The sequence below is a fragment of the Taudactylus pleione genome, unplaced genomic scaffold (assembly GCF_031769625.1).
Source record: "Taudactylus pleione unplaced genomic scaffold, aTauple2 ptg000093l, whole genome shotgun sequence".
In the NCBI taxonomy this organism is placed as follows: domain Eukaryota; kingdom Metazoa; phylum Chordata; class Amphibia; order Anura; family Myobatrachidae; genus Taudactylus; species Taudactylus pleione.
Genome location: NW_028284495.1, coordinates 23,576,156 through 23,595,870, shown reverse-complemented (window position 1 = coordinate 23,595,870; position 19,715 = coordinate 23,576,156). Strand labels below are relative to the sequence as shown.

General features: G+C 40.9%; 1 protein-coding gene across 1 annotated transcript in view; it reads right to left on the bottom strand.

Moving 5' to 3' along the window:
* Positions 1-19,715, bottom strand: part of ANKRD29 (ankyrin repeat domain 29) — an 80,660-nt gene that overhangs the window by 23,268 nt on the left and 37,677 nt on the right. Inside the window, exon 6 of the mRNA XM_088469512.1 lies at positions 14,654-14,752. Within this exon, the coding sequence (XP_088325638.1) occupies positions 14,654-14,752 (99 nt within the window). The remainder of the gene's footprint in view (positions 1-14,653; positions 14,753-19,715) is intronic.

Below are 19,715 nucleotides of genomic sequence, written 5' to 3'. Positions count from 1 at the left end.
AGGAGAAGAGAGGGGTGGTGACAGAAGCCAATAAGAAAAGGAGAAGAGAGGGGTGGTGACAGAAGCCAATGAGAAAGGAGAAGAGAGGGGAGGTGACAGAAGCCAATAAGAAAAGGAGAAGAGAGGGGTGGTGACAGAAGCCAATAAGAAAAGGAGAAGAGAGGGGTGGTGACAGAAGCCAATGAGAAAGGAGAGGAGAGGGGTGGTGACAGAAGCCAATAAGAAAAGGAGAAGAGAGGGGTGGTGACAGAAGCCAATAAGAAAGGAGTGAACAGTGGCAAAGAGCTGATCCCATGGAAGAGAGGGGAAGGAATTAAAGAGTTGAGAAGTGAATGTAAACAATCTGACAGGATAGGGGAGGTGACAGAAGATGATCACAGAGGAGGGAGGGCCAGGGGGGAGGCAATCTGGGCAGCTTGAGGGAGCATGATATATAGAAACAGATCTCAGATTCATAACTTATTTAGGATATATTGCAAACAAACCGAGAAAAAACTAACAGACGGCCATCATACTGTGCAGTGCCCATGATTTCCCGAAACCTGAATGGCACCCTCTGTCCATTTTGGCGCCCGGAGCTCATGCTCCACTGGAACCACCCTGGCTACTCCCCTGGGCAGATGTACTAAGCTCTGGAAAGTGATAAATTGGAGAGTGTTAAACTACCAACCAATCTGCTCCTGACTGTCATTTTTCAAACACAGCCTGTAACATGACAGTTAGGAGCTGAGTGGCTGGTAGTTTATCACTTTCCAGAGCTTAGTACATCTCCCCCAGTGACTGTGTGAGTTCCTAATCAGTCAATGCATTCTATAATTAAATGAAGCTAACTTCTGCAAAAACTTATAACATTACTGCTAAATATTATGCAGAGAAGAGTGGTCCCGCACCAAGTTATTAAATAAATAATAATAACAGAATGAGGATACCAAATATCATGTTTTCCAATAGTTAGGGTATTAATTCTATTGGAATATTGTTGGTGCCACCTACTGATTTGAATATACAAACCAAGATTCACAATAGAAAAGAGAATTAGTTTTATTAGGGGCACTCACATCCTCAAATGACACTATGTATCAAAATAATTTTTATTGGATATGCATTAAAAAAATAAGTATCATCTTGTCCATATATAATGACAAGAGTTCTACTGTTCTCTATTTGTTGTAATTGAAATTTTTTTTTATATAAAAAGTGAATGTCCTTCAATAAGGTCATCAAGCGCAATATAATATTAAAAATTCTATAGAAATATAGGGTGATAAAGAAAAGGAAATTTTAATGAATAAAGAGATATTTAGAAACACGGCTGTGTGCTGTCTTATTTATATGTATAATGCAGTCTTTCCACTGTGTGTGTTTCCAAAATGAATCTGTTATTTCAAGCTTGATACATTAGTTGCAATCTCATTTTGGATACACATATGAGTCCAGACTGTGTACTCATATATTATGATATTTGTTTAATATGTTTATTTAAATCATAGAGTCATGTGTCTTCTTATTTTATAAAATGCCCAAGATATTCAGTACCGATAGAAATATTTAATCTCCTTATTGGATATATTGCTGCTCGAATGTATATGATCCTAAGGCTCGAGGTGATGACAATATAACTTAATGCCTATCTATTATCTTAACTGCTGCACCAACCAAAGTGCGTCTATATTTGCAAAAACTTATTATATATATGGTACGGCTATGTTGCTAGACACATTTGTACTGCAATCATCAGGATATTTAATCCTTTAAAAGCATAATACATCATTAACGCCAGCTTTACAATAAGCTATGTTCATAGGTTTCTTTGTGGTGTCCACTCTGTTAATTGTTCCCATATGTTTACCACAGAGAATTTATGACACCAACAAAGTTAAATTATTCCTGGGTTACCCAGTCATTTGTTTAGCATATGTGTGATTAAGCTAAAGGATAGCAGTTCTCAGTAAGAGACCCTACATGTCCGGTTTTAAACTCTCTCTTACAGAGAACTGCTATCATTTAGCTTAATCGTGTATGTTCTAAACAAATGACTGGGTAACCCAGGAACAATTTAACCTTGTTGGTGTCATAAATTGTCTGTGATAAACATAGAATCTTTTAATACACTTGTATCCAAAATAAGCTTGCAACAAATGCATCGAGCTTGAAATAACAGATTCATTTTGGAAACACACACAGTGGAAACACTGCATTATACGTATAAATAAATATAAATAAAGACAGCACACAGCCGTGGTTTTCAATATCTCTTTATTCACTAAAATTTCCTTTTCTTTATCACCCTATATTTCTGTATAATTTTTAATTTTATATTTCACTTGATTATCTTATTTAAGGACATACAGTTTATATATATATATATATATAAATAAAAATTTCAAATACAACAAATGGAGTAGAACAGTAGGACCCCTGACATTATATATGGACAAGAGGATACTTGTTTTTAAATGCATATCCAATAAAAATAGGTTTTATACATAGTGTCATTTGAGGGTGTGAGTGCACCTAATAAAACTGATTCTCCCGTCTATTATGAATCATGAATACTGCTAAATAGTAACCTCTGTTTTTCTGTCCTAAGCCCAGAAACAACATTTTTACTATATATATATATATATATATATATATATATATATATATATATATATATATAGTCAAATGGCTGGCACTCCACATAAATGCAAAATAAATTACTTGCCTTGGTGCCTTCCTGGAAGTTCAGTTGAACACCCACTTACATATGTAGAAAGGGACAGGCGGCACTCACAGGTCTGATGAAATGAAAGAATCAAACTTGACAACTGTGTCTGCCTTGTTCAGCGTTTCAGTCTCACATGACTTTTATCAAGAAAGTTCTTGATAAAAGTCATGTGAGACTGAAACGTTGAACAAGGCAGACACAGTTGTCAAGTTTGATTCTTTCATTTCATCAGACCTGTGAGTGCAGCCTTTCCCTTTCTACATATATATATACTGTATATATATATATATATATATATATATATATATATATATATATCATACAAACTCGGCACTCACTTGATTTTCAATCTGTAATTTCTTTGAATACAAGGGCACCCTAGATGGTTGAGTGCCATGGATTAAGCCTGTCATATATATATATATATATATATATATATAAATATATACAGTATATATTTGCGGGTTGGGTGCAGGATTCTGGTGCTCGGGATGACGGTGCTCAGAATCCCGACAGGGTCACAAAAAAAAGGTAAGTCTACTCTCCTTCCTCTACCCCTCAGCCTAAACCTAACTTTGCCCCCCTAGCACCCAAACCTAACCTCCCTCCCCTGCAGCTTAAACCTAACCAGCCTCACATAGTGCCTAACCCTAGCCCTCCCTCTAGTGTCTAACCCTAATACTTACTGTCGGGATGCCAGCGGTGGGATTCTGACTGGTGGTTGGATTCCAGTGCCGCCATTCTAAGTACCAGCATCCCGACACCAAGATAATAACTACAACCCATATATGCTATGATCTCAAGATAGCTAAAGTCTATTTTCTATTTTATTCTACTGGGAAGAGATTTATTGTCAAATCACCATTCATCTTTCGTATAAAAGAAACCTATTCAATTGGGTTCCTGCATGTTACTGAATTTATCGTAGGCATACTCGGCAGGTTATTACTAACATTGGGCTTGATTCATTATGTATTGCAATTGCAACAGCTTACGCAGATCGGTTGATGGTGCATACTATGCATGTGTATGCATCACAGTGCGCGTGTTAGCATTGCGATCGCATAATGATCACCCACGCAGGGAGAAAGTCATCGCAGAGTGAGTGACAGGAGGTCAGCATTTGGGGGTGGTGATGTGGGAGTGGCTGGAGAAACACAGGTGTGCCAGTCCATGTGAACGCCGTTGCATGGGCATGCATAAATTAGCCACTGGAATAGAATACACAGCTTGAGTGCTCACTGCGTACGACGAGGTTAGCAATTTCTGGCAATGTCAGACCTGTTGTAATTGTGCATGAGGAGCCGATGTTACTCAATGTTCCCAATGTATAAGCAGGACTGCAAGGTATTATGTATGTGAAATAGCGGTAGTGGGCATCTCTATGATAGCTGTGTGATGGCTTTGCGATTACATTGTCATTAGCATATTTTTGCAGCAGACCTGCGTGCGTAATTGCAGCTCTGAACGCAATAGCAAACCGTAATGAATCAGGCCCATAGTCGACTTGATACATAAGTCACATTGACCTAACTATAAACAATATACTGATACAGTGTTTACTCTAGTAGCATACTACCTTCTTTGGTTATTAATGTGCATGCTTTTAACTGCTTAAATGCATAATCTTACCTAAGATCGAAAATTAATCAGCGATATTACTCTATTAGTGGCATTCAAGAGACATTGCATAATCTATGCTCTTCACAGGCTGACATCCCTATAATTAATGTATAGCTCCCTGCTATACAGCACTACAGAATATGTAGCCACTTCGTAAATAAAACGTAACAACTAAAGCTGCATACACACGTAAAGATATTCTGTTCAACCATCCAACTAGTTGATTGGTTGGAATGAAAATCAGGAAAGGTATGAAAGCAAATGACAATCAGCAATTTGCTCCTAAACGCCGGAAAATGGACAAAAACTGTTGTTGGAACAAATTGTTTAGATCAAACATTTACCAAACTTGTCTGACGGCCATTTACATCTGTTTTCTGGCATTTAGGAGCAAATTGCTGATCATCAGTTACTCCCATACCTTACCAGATTTTCATTCCAACCAATCAACTAGTTGGCTGGTTGGACAGAAAATCTTTACGTGTGTATGCAGCTTTAAAGATAAAATAAGAAATGTTACGTTGAATAGTTAATGTAGCAAAAATTCCCAGCAGATGGCGCTATGCACTTTAATTTCAAAAGCCCTTATCTGTGTTCTCTTATTAAGATTTTTTTTAACTATTTCTCTTTTTTTTTACAACACTTGAAACAAATGTCACATATATAATGCAAAACTGCTATTATTCCTAATAATATATAATTTCCATAAACTTTAGCAACATGTAGTTAAAATATCGTAAAAGAAACATTGTAAGGACGGTTAGCGATTTATGTGTTCCCACTTGTGCTTGCTACCTGCAGACCAGGAAACATCATATTATACTAAGATGGGGAGTGACATGCTACTTCATGATATATACACCGATTGTCACGAAACTAGGAACTTGTGATTGTGTACCCGAACTGGGTTGAGTGACAGAGACACCTGAACCAATGGATGGTTGAAAACTGGATGGTTTAATGAAGTTTCTACTCATACAGGAACAGAGGTAACTGTAATATATGACGTTATAATATAGTCCACAGTGCAGAGATAACGCAACTAGAAGATACTGAATAAAGTTGTAGAACAAAAGTCTCTGAATAGTCTCTGGACTTGGAATAGGATCTGTAGGAAGAACTGTAGACTTGGAACTGAAGGAACTCGAAGATCTTGTGCTTCTCCCTACTTTAGTTTCATCTACTTCTTACTCACCACTAGGGCACCCTACACTTGGTTGCTTATGTCCTGTTGCTTATCTGGGTGTTATGGTCACTAACATAGCAATATATATTATCCATGTCCTGGTCCTGTATTGTATTGTTCTGTAAGTCGCTTGTTTACAACTTGTTTATGTTCTTTGTAAGGCGCTGCGGAACATTTGTGGCACCATAAATAAATGATAATAATAATAATAATAATAATAATAATAATAATAATAATTGGAGTTAGACTTCAGACTGGAATGATGAGGATGAGCTTGAAGAATTAAAATTAGATTCCAGACTGGAGTAATGAAGAATGAACTTGAGTATTCGAATTGACTCTGGACTGGAGTAAACTGGAAAGAACTTGAAACTTGGAATTGGCTCCGGACTGGAGCAATATGGAATGAACTTGAAACTTGGAGTTCACTTCGGACTGGAGCAATATGGAATGACCTTGGAGTTGGCTCCGGACTGGAGCAATATGGAATGAACTTGGAGTTGGCTCCGGACAAGAGCAATATGGAATGAACTTGAAACTTGGATCTGACTCCGGACTGGAGTAGAGTGGAACTTGGAACTTGGATCTGACTCCGGACTGGAGTAGAGTGGAATGGGTAACTTGGAACTTAGAACTTGGATCTGACTCCGGACTGGAGTAGAGTGGAACTTAGAACTTGGATCTGACTCCGGACTGGAGTAGAGTGGAACTTGGAACTTGAAAGCAGAAGTATCACACTGGGAGCTCAGGAACATAGGTCATGCAGGAGCAATGGACATTGTTGCACTGGCAACTATGAAAATACAAATTATCTAGTCGCACAGGATCCACATGGTACCCTATAATAAGGGACAATGGTAACCCCCAGTGTTAATTATAATATATTGGGGGGTGCTACCACAGGCAAAGAATATAGAACCATATGTTTAGAAGAGAAAGAATGAAATGCCTAAAGTGGTGCACAGTAGATTAAAATGTAACTTTTATTGACATATTAATATTGTCATATGAGACAAATTCAGCAGCGAAATTTTTTTTTAAAAGGTAAGTAGTGAAAAAAAGTGTTAAATATAGTGATTTAAAATAAATGCAACGATCCTGTACTTCCACAAATACATATATTTAATCCACTATATTGAATATGTTATATATTACCCCTTCTGTGTTATATAACATATATATGGTATCTACTCCTTGCTTAATATCAACATCAGTCACACACCTAGATTATAGTCAATAATGAATGGCTATAAACACCATTCTGGGGTAATAGCAGTAGCTATTATGACATTGTCTAAATCTATCTTTGACAAATAGGTAAATCACAGAATTTAATAAGTGATGTTTTATAGTTGCTTATAAACTCATAGTGCAAATCACTTTATTTAAATAAGCAGTATTATATCACTCCTGTGTTTTTCACAATAAACATATATATCTCCAAATAGTCATTTTCGTTCTAGTATAGATTTTATATAGATCTTAATATCAACCTTAGTGCAATGCTCATGGGAAATATATGTAAATTCTATTACAGTGTAATTTCTGGTATATCTGTTTCTCATGGGACCATGAGTCAGCCCTTCCAGATACTGAGTGGATAGCAGGAGGATAATAACTCCAGTATGCAGCCACAGATTATTTATACAACACACAATATTACAATCTCCATATCAATATAGACTGGCTCTCTTGGGTTTTCACAGAGAGCATAAGGAGTATTGGATTTTTAAAGCATAGTTAGTGGTTACAGGATGCGTCGCGGACCGACGCGGCGTTTCGCTTTAGAAGCTTTATCAAGGTAAAGGTATCATATTATAACATCATATATTACCTTGATAAAGCTTCTAAAGCGAAACGCCGCGTCGGTCCACGACGCATCCTGTAACCACTAACTATGCTTTAAAAATCCAATACTCCTTATGCTCTCTGTGAAAACCCAAGAGAGCCAGTCTATATTGATATGGAGATTGTAATATTGTGTGTTGTATAAATAATCTGTGGCTGCATACTGGAGTTATTATCCTCCTGCTATCCACTCAGTATCTGGAAGGGCTGACTCATGGTCCCATGAGAAACAGATATACCAGAAATTACACTGTAATAGAATTTACATATATTTCCCATGAGCATTGCACTAAGGGTTGATATTAAGATCTATATAAAATCTATACTAGAACGAAAATGACTATTTGGAGATATATATGTTTATTGTGAAAAACACAGGAGTGATATAATACTGCTTATTTAAATAAAGGGATTTCCACTATGAGTTTATAAGCAACTATAAAACATCACTTATTAAATTCTGTGCTTTACCTGTTTGTCAATGATAGATTTAGACAATGTTATAATAGCTACAGCTATTATCCCAGAATGGTGTTTATAGCCATTCAGTATTGACTATAAACTAGGTGTGTGACTGAAGCTGATATTAAGCAAGGAGTAGATACCATATATATGTTATATAACACATTCAATATAGTGGATTAAATGTATGTATTTGTGGAAGTACAGGATCGTTGCATTTATTTTAAATCACTATATTCAACACTTTTTTGCACTGGCAACTAGCATGGGTCACAGGACAGTCTTTTTCCAGCAGCCGGGTGTGGATAGTCTGAGGCAAGCTGACTGCTGGTGACTGGATACATGGACACCACCTGACCCGGACCAAGATGGCTGCGCCCATATTCCAGAAGACCTGTGTACTAGCGTGCCGTGCGCACATGGATCAGCGGCAGAGGAACTCAGACAACAGCAGGGATGTTGCAGACGACTTCCTAGAGAAGGTCCAGAGTTGAGAGTCACGCAGCCAGCAGGCCAGTGGCACCTCAGCCCGCGATGGCACAGGCGCACAGGGAGATGCAGGGGCCTCAGGCGGAGGTCTCTTACACGGTTTGTGACACCGATCAGCCAAAACATTAAAACCACCTGCCTAATATTGTGTAGTTCAGCTCTGTCCCGATATGGCATGGGCTCCACAAGACTTCTGAAAATGTCCTGTGGTGTCTGGCACCAAAACGTTAGCAGCAGATCATTTAAGTCCTGTAAGTTGCGAGGTGGGAACTCCATGGCTCGGACTTGTTTTTCCAGCACATCTCACTGATGCCTGATCGGACTGAGATCAGGGGAATTTGGAGGCCAAATCAACACCTTGAACTGTTTGTCATGTTCCTCAACCCATTCCTGAACAAAATTTTATAGGGCACATTATCCATAGTGAAAGAGGGCACTGCCAATAGGGAATACTGTTGCCATGAAGGAATGTACTTGGTCTTCAACAATGTTTAGGCAGGTGGTACATGTCAAATTAACATCTACTTGAATGCTATGACCCAAGGTTGCCCAGCAGAACATTGCCCAGAGCATCACACTGCCCCTGCCGGCTTGACTTCTTCCCACAGTGCATCCTGTTGCCATATCTTCCCCAAGTAAATGACACACATGCAACATTTACTGCCCACATGATATAATAGAAAATGTGATTTATCGGACCAAGCCACCTTCTTCCATTGCTCCATGGTCCAGTTCTGAGGCTCTTGTGCCCATTATAGGTGCTTTCAGCGGTGGACAGAGGTCAGCATGGACACTCTGACCAGTCTGCGGATAAGCAGCAAGCCGTGATGCACTGTGTGTTCTGACACCATTCTATCATAGCCATTATTATCTATTTCAGCAATTTGTGCTACAGCTCTTCTGTGGGATAGGTCCACGTGGGCTAGCCTTCACTCCCCATGACCATCAATTAGCCTTGGGTGCCCATGACCCTGTTGCCGGTTCACCATTTGGCCTCCCTTGGACCACTTTTGGTAGGTACTAACCACTATATACCAGGAACACTCCACAAAACCTGCAGTTTTAGAAATGCTCTGACCCAGCTGTTTAGCCATCACAATTTTCTGATTCTTACGCTTGCTCATGTTTCCTGCTACCTAATATTTTCCACTCCTTGACAGGTGCCATTGTAACAAGATAATGTTCACTTTACCTGTCAGTGGTTTTAATGTTATAGCTGATCGGTGTATATCAGCATAAACACAAATATGTACATAGAACCAAATAAGTAAAAATCTGTGTCTCATTCTGGTCAAGCAGTGTCCCCAGAGCTTTTGGTACTTGGACAGCTGAGGAAAGAATAAGTTGTGGTTACAGTGTAACTGTATATCTTCCAAAATGACCCATTTCAAGGGGTTGGGTATGATATGTCAACAGTCATGAGAATTTCTACATGGTCATAATGTCAACATGCCGACATTCATCATGTAGACAGTGGTGAATGATTGATATATATTAGAATATCAACATATTGTCCCTGGTGGCCCAGCAGTGATTTACCTACGGCCGATCACATCCAACCATACATCTTACATACAGATGCCTCATTGGAAGGTTTATTGGGGTTCTGTACTAGATGTACAGTTCCCATCTGAGACCCATGTACTACATAAGTAGGGGATTGACCCACAGCAAGAGGAACTAACCAGGACATACTGTAAACTGGAGTTCCTAGCTTTGTAGTGGGCGGTGGTGGACAAAATGCATGATTATTTGTACGGTGTGGCATTTGGAGTAAAAATCGACAATAACATTCTCACGCGCAAACTTCAGCAAAGCTAGATACCACAGGACATCAGTGGCTAGCTGCTCTGTCGCTGCATAATTTCTGCCTGAAGTATAGACCTGGGGACAGTAACATTGATGCCGATACCTTGCCCAGACTAAAATGGGGAACAGGAATACAAGAAAGTGAGGAATGGATTAAAGTGCAACTTGGCATCAGCCTTATGTCTCATAGAAGAATGTGCCATTTCCTTTGAGACCACAGGTAAAGCCCTTGGCTTTTTGTTGGCTTTTTAGACTTAAAAATGGGTGACCTTCAGACGGTAAAGCAGTGGACAGATAGAAGAAGAGCAGAAGTGAAATCGTTTTGTTAGTGAAGTCAAATGTGCAATAGAACAAGGCTGGAGGCATACCCACTCAATGTTGCAAAGCAAAAGAGCTTGGCTACTTAGTAGGCAGCTTAAAAAGCTATACACAACAGAATATTATACCAGAAAGTGAAAACAAAAAGAACTGAATGACCAAGATGCAATACGTATTACATGAGAAGCAACATCCTTCAAATCCTTGCACAATGATCATGGCCATTTTGGGGTCGATAAGACCTTTTGGCTAATAGCTGACAGGTTTTATTGCCCTTGAATATAAAATGATGTAGTACAATACTGTGAGACTTATGTGAACTGCATGCTTCAAAAGACACTACCAGGCTGAAATGCGCCCTTGAATAGAATAACTCCTATTGTCCAATGAAGCTAGTTTGTGTTGACTTTCTCACATTCAAATCAAAAGAAGGGAAGAAGCAAAATGTCACTGCCCACTTTACCTGTTATTCCCAGGCATATCTGACTAAAGACAAGAAAGCCACATCAATGGCACGAACCATATGAGAAAGATTTTTTAAAACCATTACGGGCCACCGGTGGAATTACACTCTACACGAAGGATGGGAATTTGAAAGTAGACTGAGTCAAGAATTATGTGAAGTCTGGTATAAAAAAAACCTAAGGCTACCCCCTACCACCCCCAAGGAGACCCTAAGCCCAAGAGGTTTAATCATACCCTCCTCAATATGCTGGGAACCCTGGATCTTAGTCAGCAGGCTCAGGGAAGTTGGCACATAGACTGATTAGTGCTTGCTTTCAATAATACAAAGAAAGAAACTCATATTTGGAAGAGAAGCGCCGCCTTCCCGTAGATGTTTGCCTGGGGGTGACTGCAAAGGCACTACAGAAAGATCTTCAGGCAGCCCATCACCTTACTCAGAAAATGGCAATGAATCACAAAGTCCACTATGATTTAAGAGTTTGGAACCATGTACTTCAGGTGATAAAGTTCTCATTCCTGACTTAGGGATTCTGTGCAAATTTAAACTCACCAATAGATAGAGATCTGAACCTTATGTAGTGGTGGTACAGTTTCCAGGGATCCCATCATATAAGGTTAAACTCGAAGGAGCTCCTGGCCTAATTAAAACCTACCACCGCCAACATCTTCTCCACAGAGCCACAGTCAGGATCTGCACAAAAATGAAATTCCTTCAGATGGAAGAAAACCACAGTCTGAGGTGTAGAGATAAGTGCTCCAATGATTATTTCAAGCAAAGGAACCAAAGATCAACAACAACTTGTCCAGTGATAGGCAGTGCTTCTATGGATGAGGATGAGGATGGATTCTATTACTGGTCAAATCCACTTTCAAATGATCTTGATAATCAAAAGAGTAATAATAGTCACGGTTTAGAAAAGAAGTTGTTCAGTTCACATTCTCCCTGGGATAAAGAAGACATGATGATTATTCGATTGTCAGAGGCCCCTGAACAATCCTTTCAAAGAACAAGTGGATCCGAGAAAGATGTTGCAAGGAAAAATTTTAACCTGAGCTTTATGGGTGAGGGTTTTGAGGAGGATCTTAGGGAGCTAGGGGCCCATTCTCATTCTAAGAAATGCATAAAACCACCCACCAAACTAACATATGATAGATTGGGCAAATCATCCTATGTACCTAAGATTATACTCGCCAGTATAGTTTTCTCCTGGCCTTTCTTTGGGTGGTCCTTAATTATGTGAATGGTGTGTGTATGAATGTTTTAGCTTTAGACAAATTTTAACAATGTTCTGTTGGCATTAATGGTGTACAGGAACAAGTGTTTACCCTTGATGCCAGCACACCAGGGGGAGAGTGCAACCTCTGTTAGGGCTAACAATATAACTGTTTTAGGATTATAGGTTTAGTTAGAGTTATTATTAATGCGCATGTGTCGGGCCATTGGTTAACAGTGAACTCATTTATTACCACACCATCTCTGGTAAAAAGTGATGGACATATTTAAAAAAATGTTGTTAATGGAGAAAAATCTAGAAGGCTCATGCACCGGTGAAAAATGATTCCAGAGTCACATCATTAAGCCAACACTGACCCAGGGGCCTAGACACTGGGGTCGTGACAGAGTCAATGAATGGCAGAGGGTTGTGTGAGTAGAGTAGGCAGTCTCCGGGGTGTTGAGTTCTGCCCCGACAGACAGACAAATGCATAGGATAGGTCATTGACTGTTGCTGTGGGGATCCTATAGAATAGAAAGGTGCAGTACCAAAGGTAACCATATTTGCCAGCCTATCACTAAGAGACTGTGACAGTGACTAATCAGTGTCAGTGATCACACAACTTCCAGACAACTGAAATTATCCCTCCGGTGACAGTACGTCAATCTTTTCAATAATAGAAGGAGCGTCTATCAGTGGTGAAATTCAGCACTATTAGAGCTTTCTACCAGAGGAGTTAGCTAAAAGCCACATAAACTTCTGAGTAATGCAGAACTTACTAATTTCTACAAAAGCATTATAAATCATACTGTACATTGGGCCTGTGGTCGATGGTTGCGATGGTGGATGGTGCCGGGCCTCCGGCCAGCTGAGTAAACCTCAGCTTACTTAGGCTGGCTGGCTTGCGAGCCCAGGACACTGCATTGATAAACGCAGATCCTGGGCTAGCCACTCCTGGAAAACGGCATCCAACCCCACCTCTACACTGACCCTTAAATCCCTCTACCGGTCAATCAGGCAAAGTCATTCAAGGGCTTTGGAAAGAATTACTATAAATAAGTAAATATGGTGCTGCTATAAAGCTGATCCTCCAAGCTGCTGTAATTCGGAGTTAGTCAGAAACAAAGTTAATAATAAAATCAGTAATGGACATCAAAAAAACACACTAAAAATAAGTACATAAAAGATACATATAAAATAATGAAACAGCTGACATGTGCAAGTTAGCAGTGGTAAACATATATATATATATATATATATATATACACAGGTTCGTAATTGTAGTTATTGCAGTAATACGGAAATAGGACACCTGAATATTACATAATTGGTAAAGTTCTGATATATTGGTTAAGTCCAGTGGAAAATATTTATCCAGCAAATTGTAATAGTATCACCGGCTTTGGGCAACGATGAAGAGGATCCTAATTAGCAAGGGCTTACGTGCGGCTACGCAGGACCCATTCTGCACACTCGAATCTGCGATCAGCAGTGAACTTGCATTCACTGCTGAATCAGGCCCATTGTCTCTTAGGAAGGATAATATAATGGGAGTAATACTGAAATACTGTAGGATATGTCTGTAGATTTTACAATAACTATACTAGCTGTCAGGGAGTGTGGCTTCTTGGAGATACATTAAAACTATTTAGCACTATGCTGTATACAGCAACATTATAAGAACTAAATAACTATAACTATATATCAGCAACAGAAATAATAGCCAGATTCTAAGTTAAGACCTTTCCCAAGCCCGGGCTTGCAACATCCCTTTTTGTGCACCTACTGAACATTATATTGCTGCTTCTGGCAATTTCTATGACTTGCAGACATATAATATAGTACCAGTACTGTCAAAACTGTAATTTAAATAGTTATTTCTCAAAATGTTCATGAATTGTGTAGGTAGGGAGAGTGTGACTGTATGTTAGTGGGAGTTTTATTAGTATATAAGATCAAGGGAGCTATATTGTATGTGTTAACCCTTGACAAAGTTAAAATAACTTTGCCTTTGTGGGTTTGGAGAAGTAATAGTAACTGAAAAGCCGTTGGGGAAACCTTAAGTTAGAATGAATTAAAATAAAGTAGCTTGTATATGTGTTACATGTTTAACCAGTTAAACTTTATTGCAGATCCAGCTTAATACATTTTGGTGTATCTATGGCAAGATTTCTGTTATAAGACTTGTGTTTATAAATACTGACAATATTCTAGAAGGATAATCCCATGACACTTCCTATAAGGTACCATATCCATATTCGATGGTTTGGGTGGGGACACATCATTAAGTGACCTGAATTACTCATCTAACCTGGGATACAAGTTATTAACAATCAACCTTTATTGTCCTTAAACAGTTCATGTTCATAGAGTTAGATCAGAAACCTAACTTGCTTTTACAGCTGACACTGAAACAGCTGTAAAACATTAAACTTATAAAAGCTGATTGGAAGTGAAGGCGGAAAGTACTCAGGCAAGGTACACAGGTTATACTGGCTTTATGGTAAGACATCAGAGTTATACGATTACCTGCCGAGGCTGATTCACCTTTGCCCCAAATGTGAGCAATAATCGAACAACGTCCACATAACCTCCCTGTGCCGCAAGAAAGATAGGAGTTGCCCCATCCTGAAACAATAGGAAAACATACTTTATCCACAAAAGTTTCAGAATTTAATTCTTGATATCATTGTATAGTTATGAATTTGGGAATGTAACCCATACTTACCTACTTTTTATGCTGTCCCTTGATAAAGTAATTATTCTACTGGTTCACTTCTGGCAGAAGTGGCAATTGCGAGGGGCATGACAATACAATTATCATCTTGGCCCCATACAGTACTGCAGGGTAAGGCCACGATGAATTGTACCATTGTGGTTCGCACCCAAAGGGTATTTGTGTCATGTCTCACCCCCAGAAGGCCACTTGCATCATGTTGCACCTGCACCATTGACTTCCCCAATAAAGTGAACAGTCTATTCTTACAGGAGTCATGGAGAACTCCCTGATATTCTGCCCTTCAGTCTTTCTGGGAGAGTAAACAAATTATAATTATGTGTTTAATGAGATTTAAAAACCACTATTATTGATATTAGTACCAAGTAGGGGTGAGCGGGTTCGGATTTCTGAAATCCGAACCCCCCCGAGCCCCCCCGATCCGAGTCCGATCCGAATCAGGCTCGACTTTTCCCGCCTGACTCGGATCTGAAATCGAGGCAAAACGTCATCATCCCGCCTTCCGAGTCTCGCGGGTTTTGGATCCTATATAAGGTACCCGCGTCGGCGCCATTTTCTCACTCGGCTGTGGACAGTGAAGAGGGAGGGTGGGAGTTAGGGCTGTGTAGTGTAGTGTAGTGTAGTGGTGCTGTTGTCCACTACTTCAAAGTCCATAGGGGCTGGCTGTGTTGTGCTGTGCTGCTGTTGTTAATAGGGGCTGTGTCCACTACTTCAAAGTCCATAGGGGCTGGCTGGACTGTGTTGTGCAGTCAGTTCTCCATAGGGGCTGTGTCCACTCCAAAGTCCTGTGCAGTGTCCCAGTCCTAAAGGGGTGCTGTAGTGTTGTCCAGGGGGTGCTCTGTCCATCAGGGGTGCTCCCCCCAAGTGCTAAAAAAATAATATATTTTCTGTGTTTGTGAATTGTGTGCGCAGTAGCCGCACGTGCATCAACAAAGTAGTGCCAAGCGTGCGCCTGTGTCATAAGTAAAGGGCCGGCTGGCTTGACCGTTAAAGGGTGCTGTAACCCCCAAAGTACACTCCAGTCCAAACCAAAAAAAAAATTATTTTCTGTGTTTGTGAATTGTGTGCGCAGTATCCGCACGTGCATCAACAAAGTAGTGCCAAGCGTGCGCCTGTGTCATAAGTAAAGGGCCGGCTGGCTTGACCGTTAAGGGTGCTGTAACCCCCGAAAGTACACTCCAGTCCAAACCAAAAAATAAATTATTTTCTGTGTTTGTGAATTGTGTGCGCAGTAGCCGAACGTGCATCAACAAAGTAGTGCCAAGCGTGCGCCTGTGTCATAAGTAAAGGGCCGGCTGGCTTGACCGTTAAGAGTGCTGTAACCCCCAAAAGTACACTCCAGTCCAAACCAAAAAAAAAATTATTTTCTGTGTTTGTGAATTGTGTGCGCAGTAGCCGCATGTGCATCAACAAAGTAGTGCCAAGCGTGCGCCTGTGTCATAAGTAAAGGGCCGGCTGGCTTGACCGTTAAAGGGTGCTGTAACCCCCAAAGTACACTCCAGTCCAAACCAAAAAAAAAATTATTTTCTGTGTTTGTGAATTGTGTGCGCAGTATCCGCACGTGCATCAACAAAGTAGTGCCAAGCGTGCGCCTGTGTCATAAGTAAAGGGCCGGCTGGCTTGACCGTTAAGGGTGCTGTAACCCCCGAAAGTACACTCCAGTCCAAACCAAAAAAAAAATTATTTTCTGTGTTTGTGAATTGTGTGCGCAGTAGCCGAACGTGCATCAACAAAGTAGTGCCAAGCGTGCGCCTGTGTCATAAGTAAAGGGCCGGCTGGCTTGACCGTTAAGAGTGCTGTAACCCCCAAAAGTACACTCCAGTCCAAACCAAAAAAAAAATTATTTTCTGTGTTTGTGAATTGTGTGCGCAGTAGCCGCACGTGCATCAACAAAGTAGTGCCAAGCGTGCGCCTGTGTCATAAGTAAAGGGCCGGCTGGCTTGACCGTTAAAGGGTGCTGTAACCCCCAAAGTACACTCCAGTCCAAACCAAAAAAAAAATTATTTTCTTTGTTTGTGAATTGTGTGCGCAGTAGCCGCATGTGCATCAACAAAGTAGTGCCAAGCGTGCGCCTGTGTCATAAGTAAAGGGCCGGCTGGCTTGACCGTTAAAGGGTGCTGTAACCCCCAAAGTACACTCCAGTCCAAACCAAAAAAAAATTTATTTTCTGTGTTTGTGAATTGTGTGTGCAGTAGCCGCACGTGCATCAACAAAGTAGTGCCAAGCATGCGCCTGTGTCATAAGTAAAGGGCCGGCTGGCTTGACCGTTAAAGGGTGCTGTAACCCCCGAAAGTACACTCCAGTCCAAATCAAAAAAAATATTATTTTCTGTGTTTGTGAATTGTGTGCGCAGTAGCCGAACGTGCATCAACAAAGTAGTGCCAAGCGTGCGCCTGTGTCATAAGTAAAGGGCCGGCTGGCTTGACCGTTAAAGGGTGCTGTAACCCCCAAAGTACACTCCAGTCCAAACCAAAAAAAAATTATTTTCTGTGTTTGTGAATTGTGTGCGCAGTAGCCGCACGTGCATCAACAAAGTAGTGCCAAGTGTGCGCCTGTGTCATAAGTAAAGGGCCGGCTGGCTTGACCGTTAAAGGGTGCTGTAACCTCCGAAAGTACAGTCCAGTCCAAACCAAAAAAAAAATTATTTTCTGTGTTTGTGAATTGTGTGCGCAGTAGCCGCACGTGCATCAACAAAGTAGTGCCAAGCGTGCGCCTGTGTCATAAGTAAAGGGCCGGCTGGCTTGACCGTTAAAGGGTGCTGTAACCCCCAAAGTACACTCCAGTCCAAACCAAAAAAAAAATTATTTTCTGTGTTTGTGAATTGTGTGCGCAGTAGCCGCACGTGCATCAACAAAGTAGTGCCAAGCGTGCGCCTGTGTCATAAGTAAAGGGCCGGCTGGCTTGACCATTAAAAGGGTGCTGTAACCCCCAAAGTACACTCCAGTCCAAACCAAAAAAAAAATTTTTTTTCTGTGTTTGTGAATTGTGTGCGCAGTAGCCGCATGTGCATCAACAAAGTAGTGCCAAGCGTGTGCCTGTGTCATAAGTAAAGGGCCAGCTGGCTTGACCGTTAAAGGGTGCTGTAACCCCCAAAGTACACTCCAGTCCAAACCAAAAAAAAAATTATTTTCTGTGTTTGTGAATTGTGTGCGCAGTAGCCGCATGTGCATCAACAAAGTAGTGCCAAGCGTGCGCCTGTGTCATAAGTAAAGGGCCGGCTGGCTTGACCGTTAAAGGGTGCTGTAACCCCCAAAGTACACTCCAGTCCAAACCAAAAAAAAATTATTTTCTGTGTTTGTGAATTGTGTGCGCAGTAGCCGCACGTGCATCAACAAAGTAGTGCCAAGCGTGCGCCTGTGTCATAAGTAAAGGGCCAGCTGGCTTGACCGTTAAAGGGTTCTGTAACCCCCAAAGTACACTCCAAACCAAAAAAATATATATTTTCTGTGTTTGTGACTTGTGTGCGCAGTAGCCGCACGTGCATCAACAAAGTAGTGCCAAGCGTGCGCCTGTGTTATAAGTAAAGGGCCGGCTGGCTTGACCGTTAAAGGGTGCTGTAACCCCTGAAAGTACACTCCAGTCCAAACCAAAAAAAAAATTATTTTCTGTGTTTGTGAATTGTGTGCGCAGTAGCCGCACGTGCATCAACAAAGTAGTGCCAAGCGTGCGCCTGTGTCATAAGTAAAGGGCCGGCTGGCTAGACCGTTAAAGGGTGCTGTAACCCCCGAAAGTACACTCCAGTCCAAACCAAAAAAAAAATTATTTTCTGTGTGTGTGAATTGTGTGCGCAGTAGCCGCACGTGCATCAACAAAGTAGTGCCAAGCGTGCGCCTGTGTCATAAGTAAAGGGCCGGCTGGCTTGACCGTTAAAGGGTTCTGTAACCCCCAAAGTACACTCCAAACCAAAAAAATATATATTTTCTGTGTTTGTGAATTGTGTGCACTGTGGCTGCATGTGCATCAACAAAGGAGCAGCGCCAAGCGTGCGCCTGTGTCCCTTAAGTAAAGAGCCGGCTGGCTCATTTCTTAAAGGGTGGTGTAACCCACAAAGTGCACTACTCTCCAGCAAAAATAAAAAAATATTTTCTGTGTTTGTGTGCGCTTTAGCCGCACGTATATATATCAATATAACATAAATGGAGGACCAAACTTTCTCTGATAAAAATAAAATAGGGAAAGATCAAGAACCACTTCCTCCTAGTGCTGTTGCTGCTGCTGGGAGTTGTTCATCATCCCAGAGAGGAAGTAGGAACATCACTACTTTTACTAAACAATTGACCCTCCAACAGTCCCTAGCGATGAGGATGAAGTACGACAGCAGTCATCCTGAAGCAAAACGTATAACTGAGGCCTTGACTGCTATGTTGGTGTTAGACGTGCGTCCGGTATCCGACATTAGTGCAGTGGGATTTAGACAATTGATGGAGGTAGTGTGTCCTCGGTTCCAAATCCCGTCTAGATTCCACCTGCATCCTCAAAGCAGCAGCGACAAGCGTGCGTCTGTCTGTTAAAGGGTGGTGACACCCTCAAAGTGTGCTACACAAACAATTAAAATATTGTTCTTTTTTTTTCTGTCTTTGTGAATTGTGTGGGCTGTAGCCGCACCTGCATCCTTAAAGCAGCAGCGACAAGTGTGCGTCTGTCTGTTAAAGGGTGGTGACACCCTCACAGTGTGCTACACAAACAATTAAAATATTGTTCTTTATTTTTCGGTCTTTGTGAAATGTGTGGGCTGTAGCCGCACCTGCATCCTTAAAGCAGCAGCGACAAGCGTGTGTCTGTCTGTTAAAGGGTGGTGTAACTCTCAAAGTGCTCCAAAAAATAAAAAACTATTTTTTTAATGTGTTTGTGACT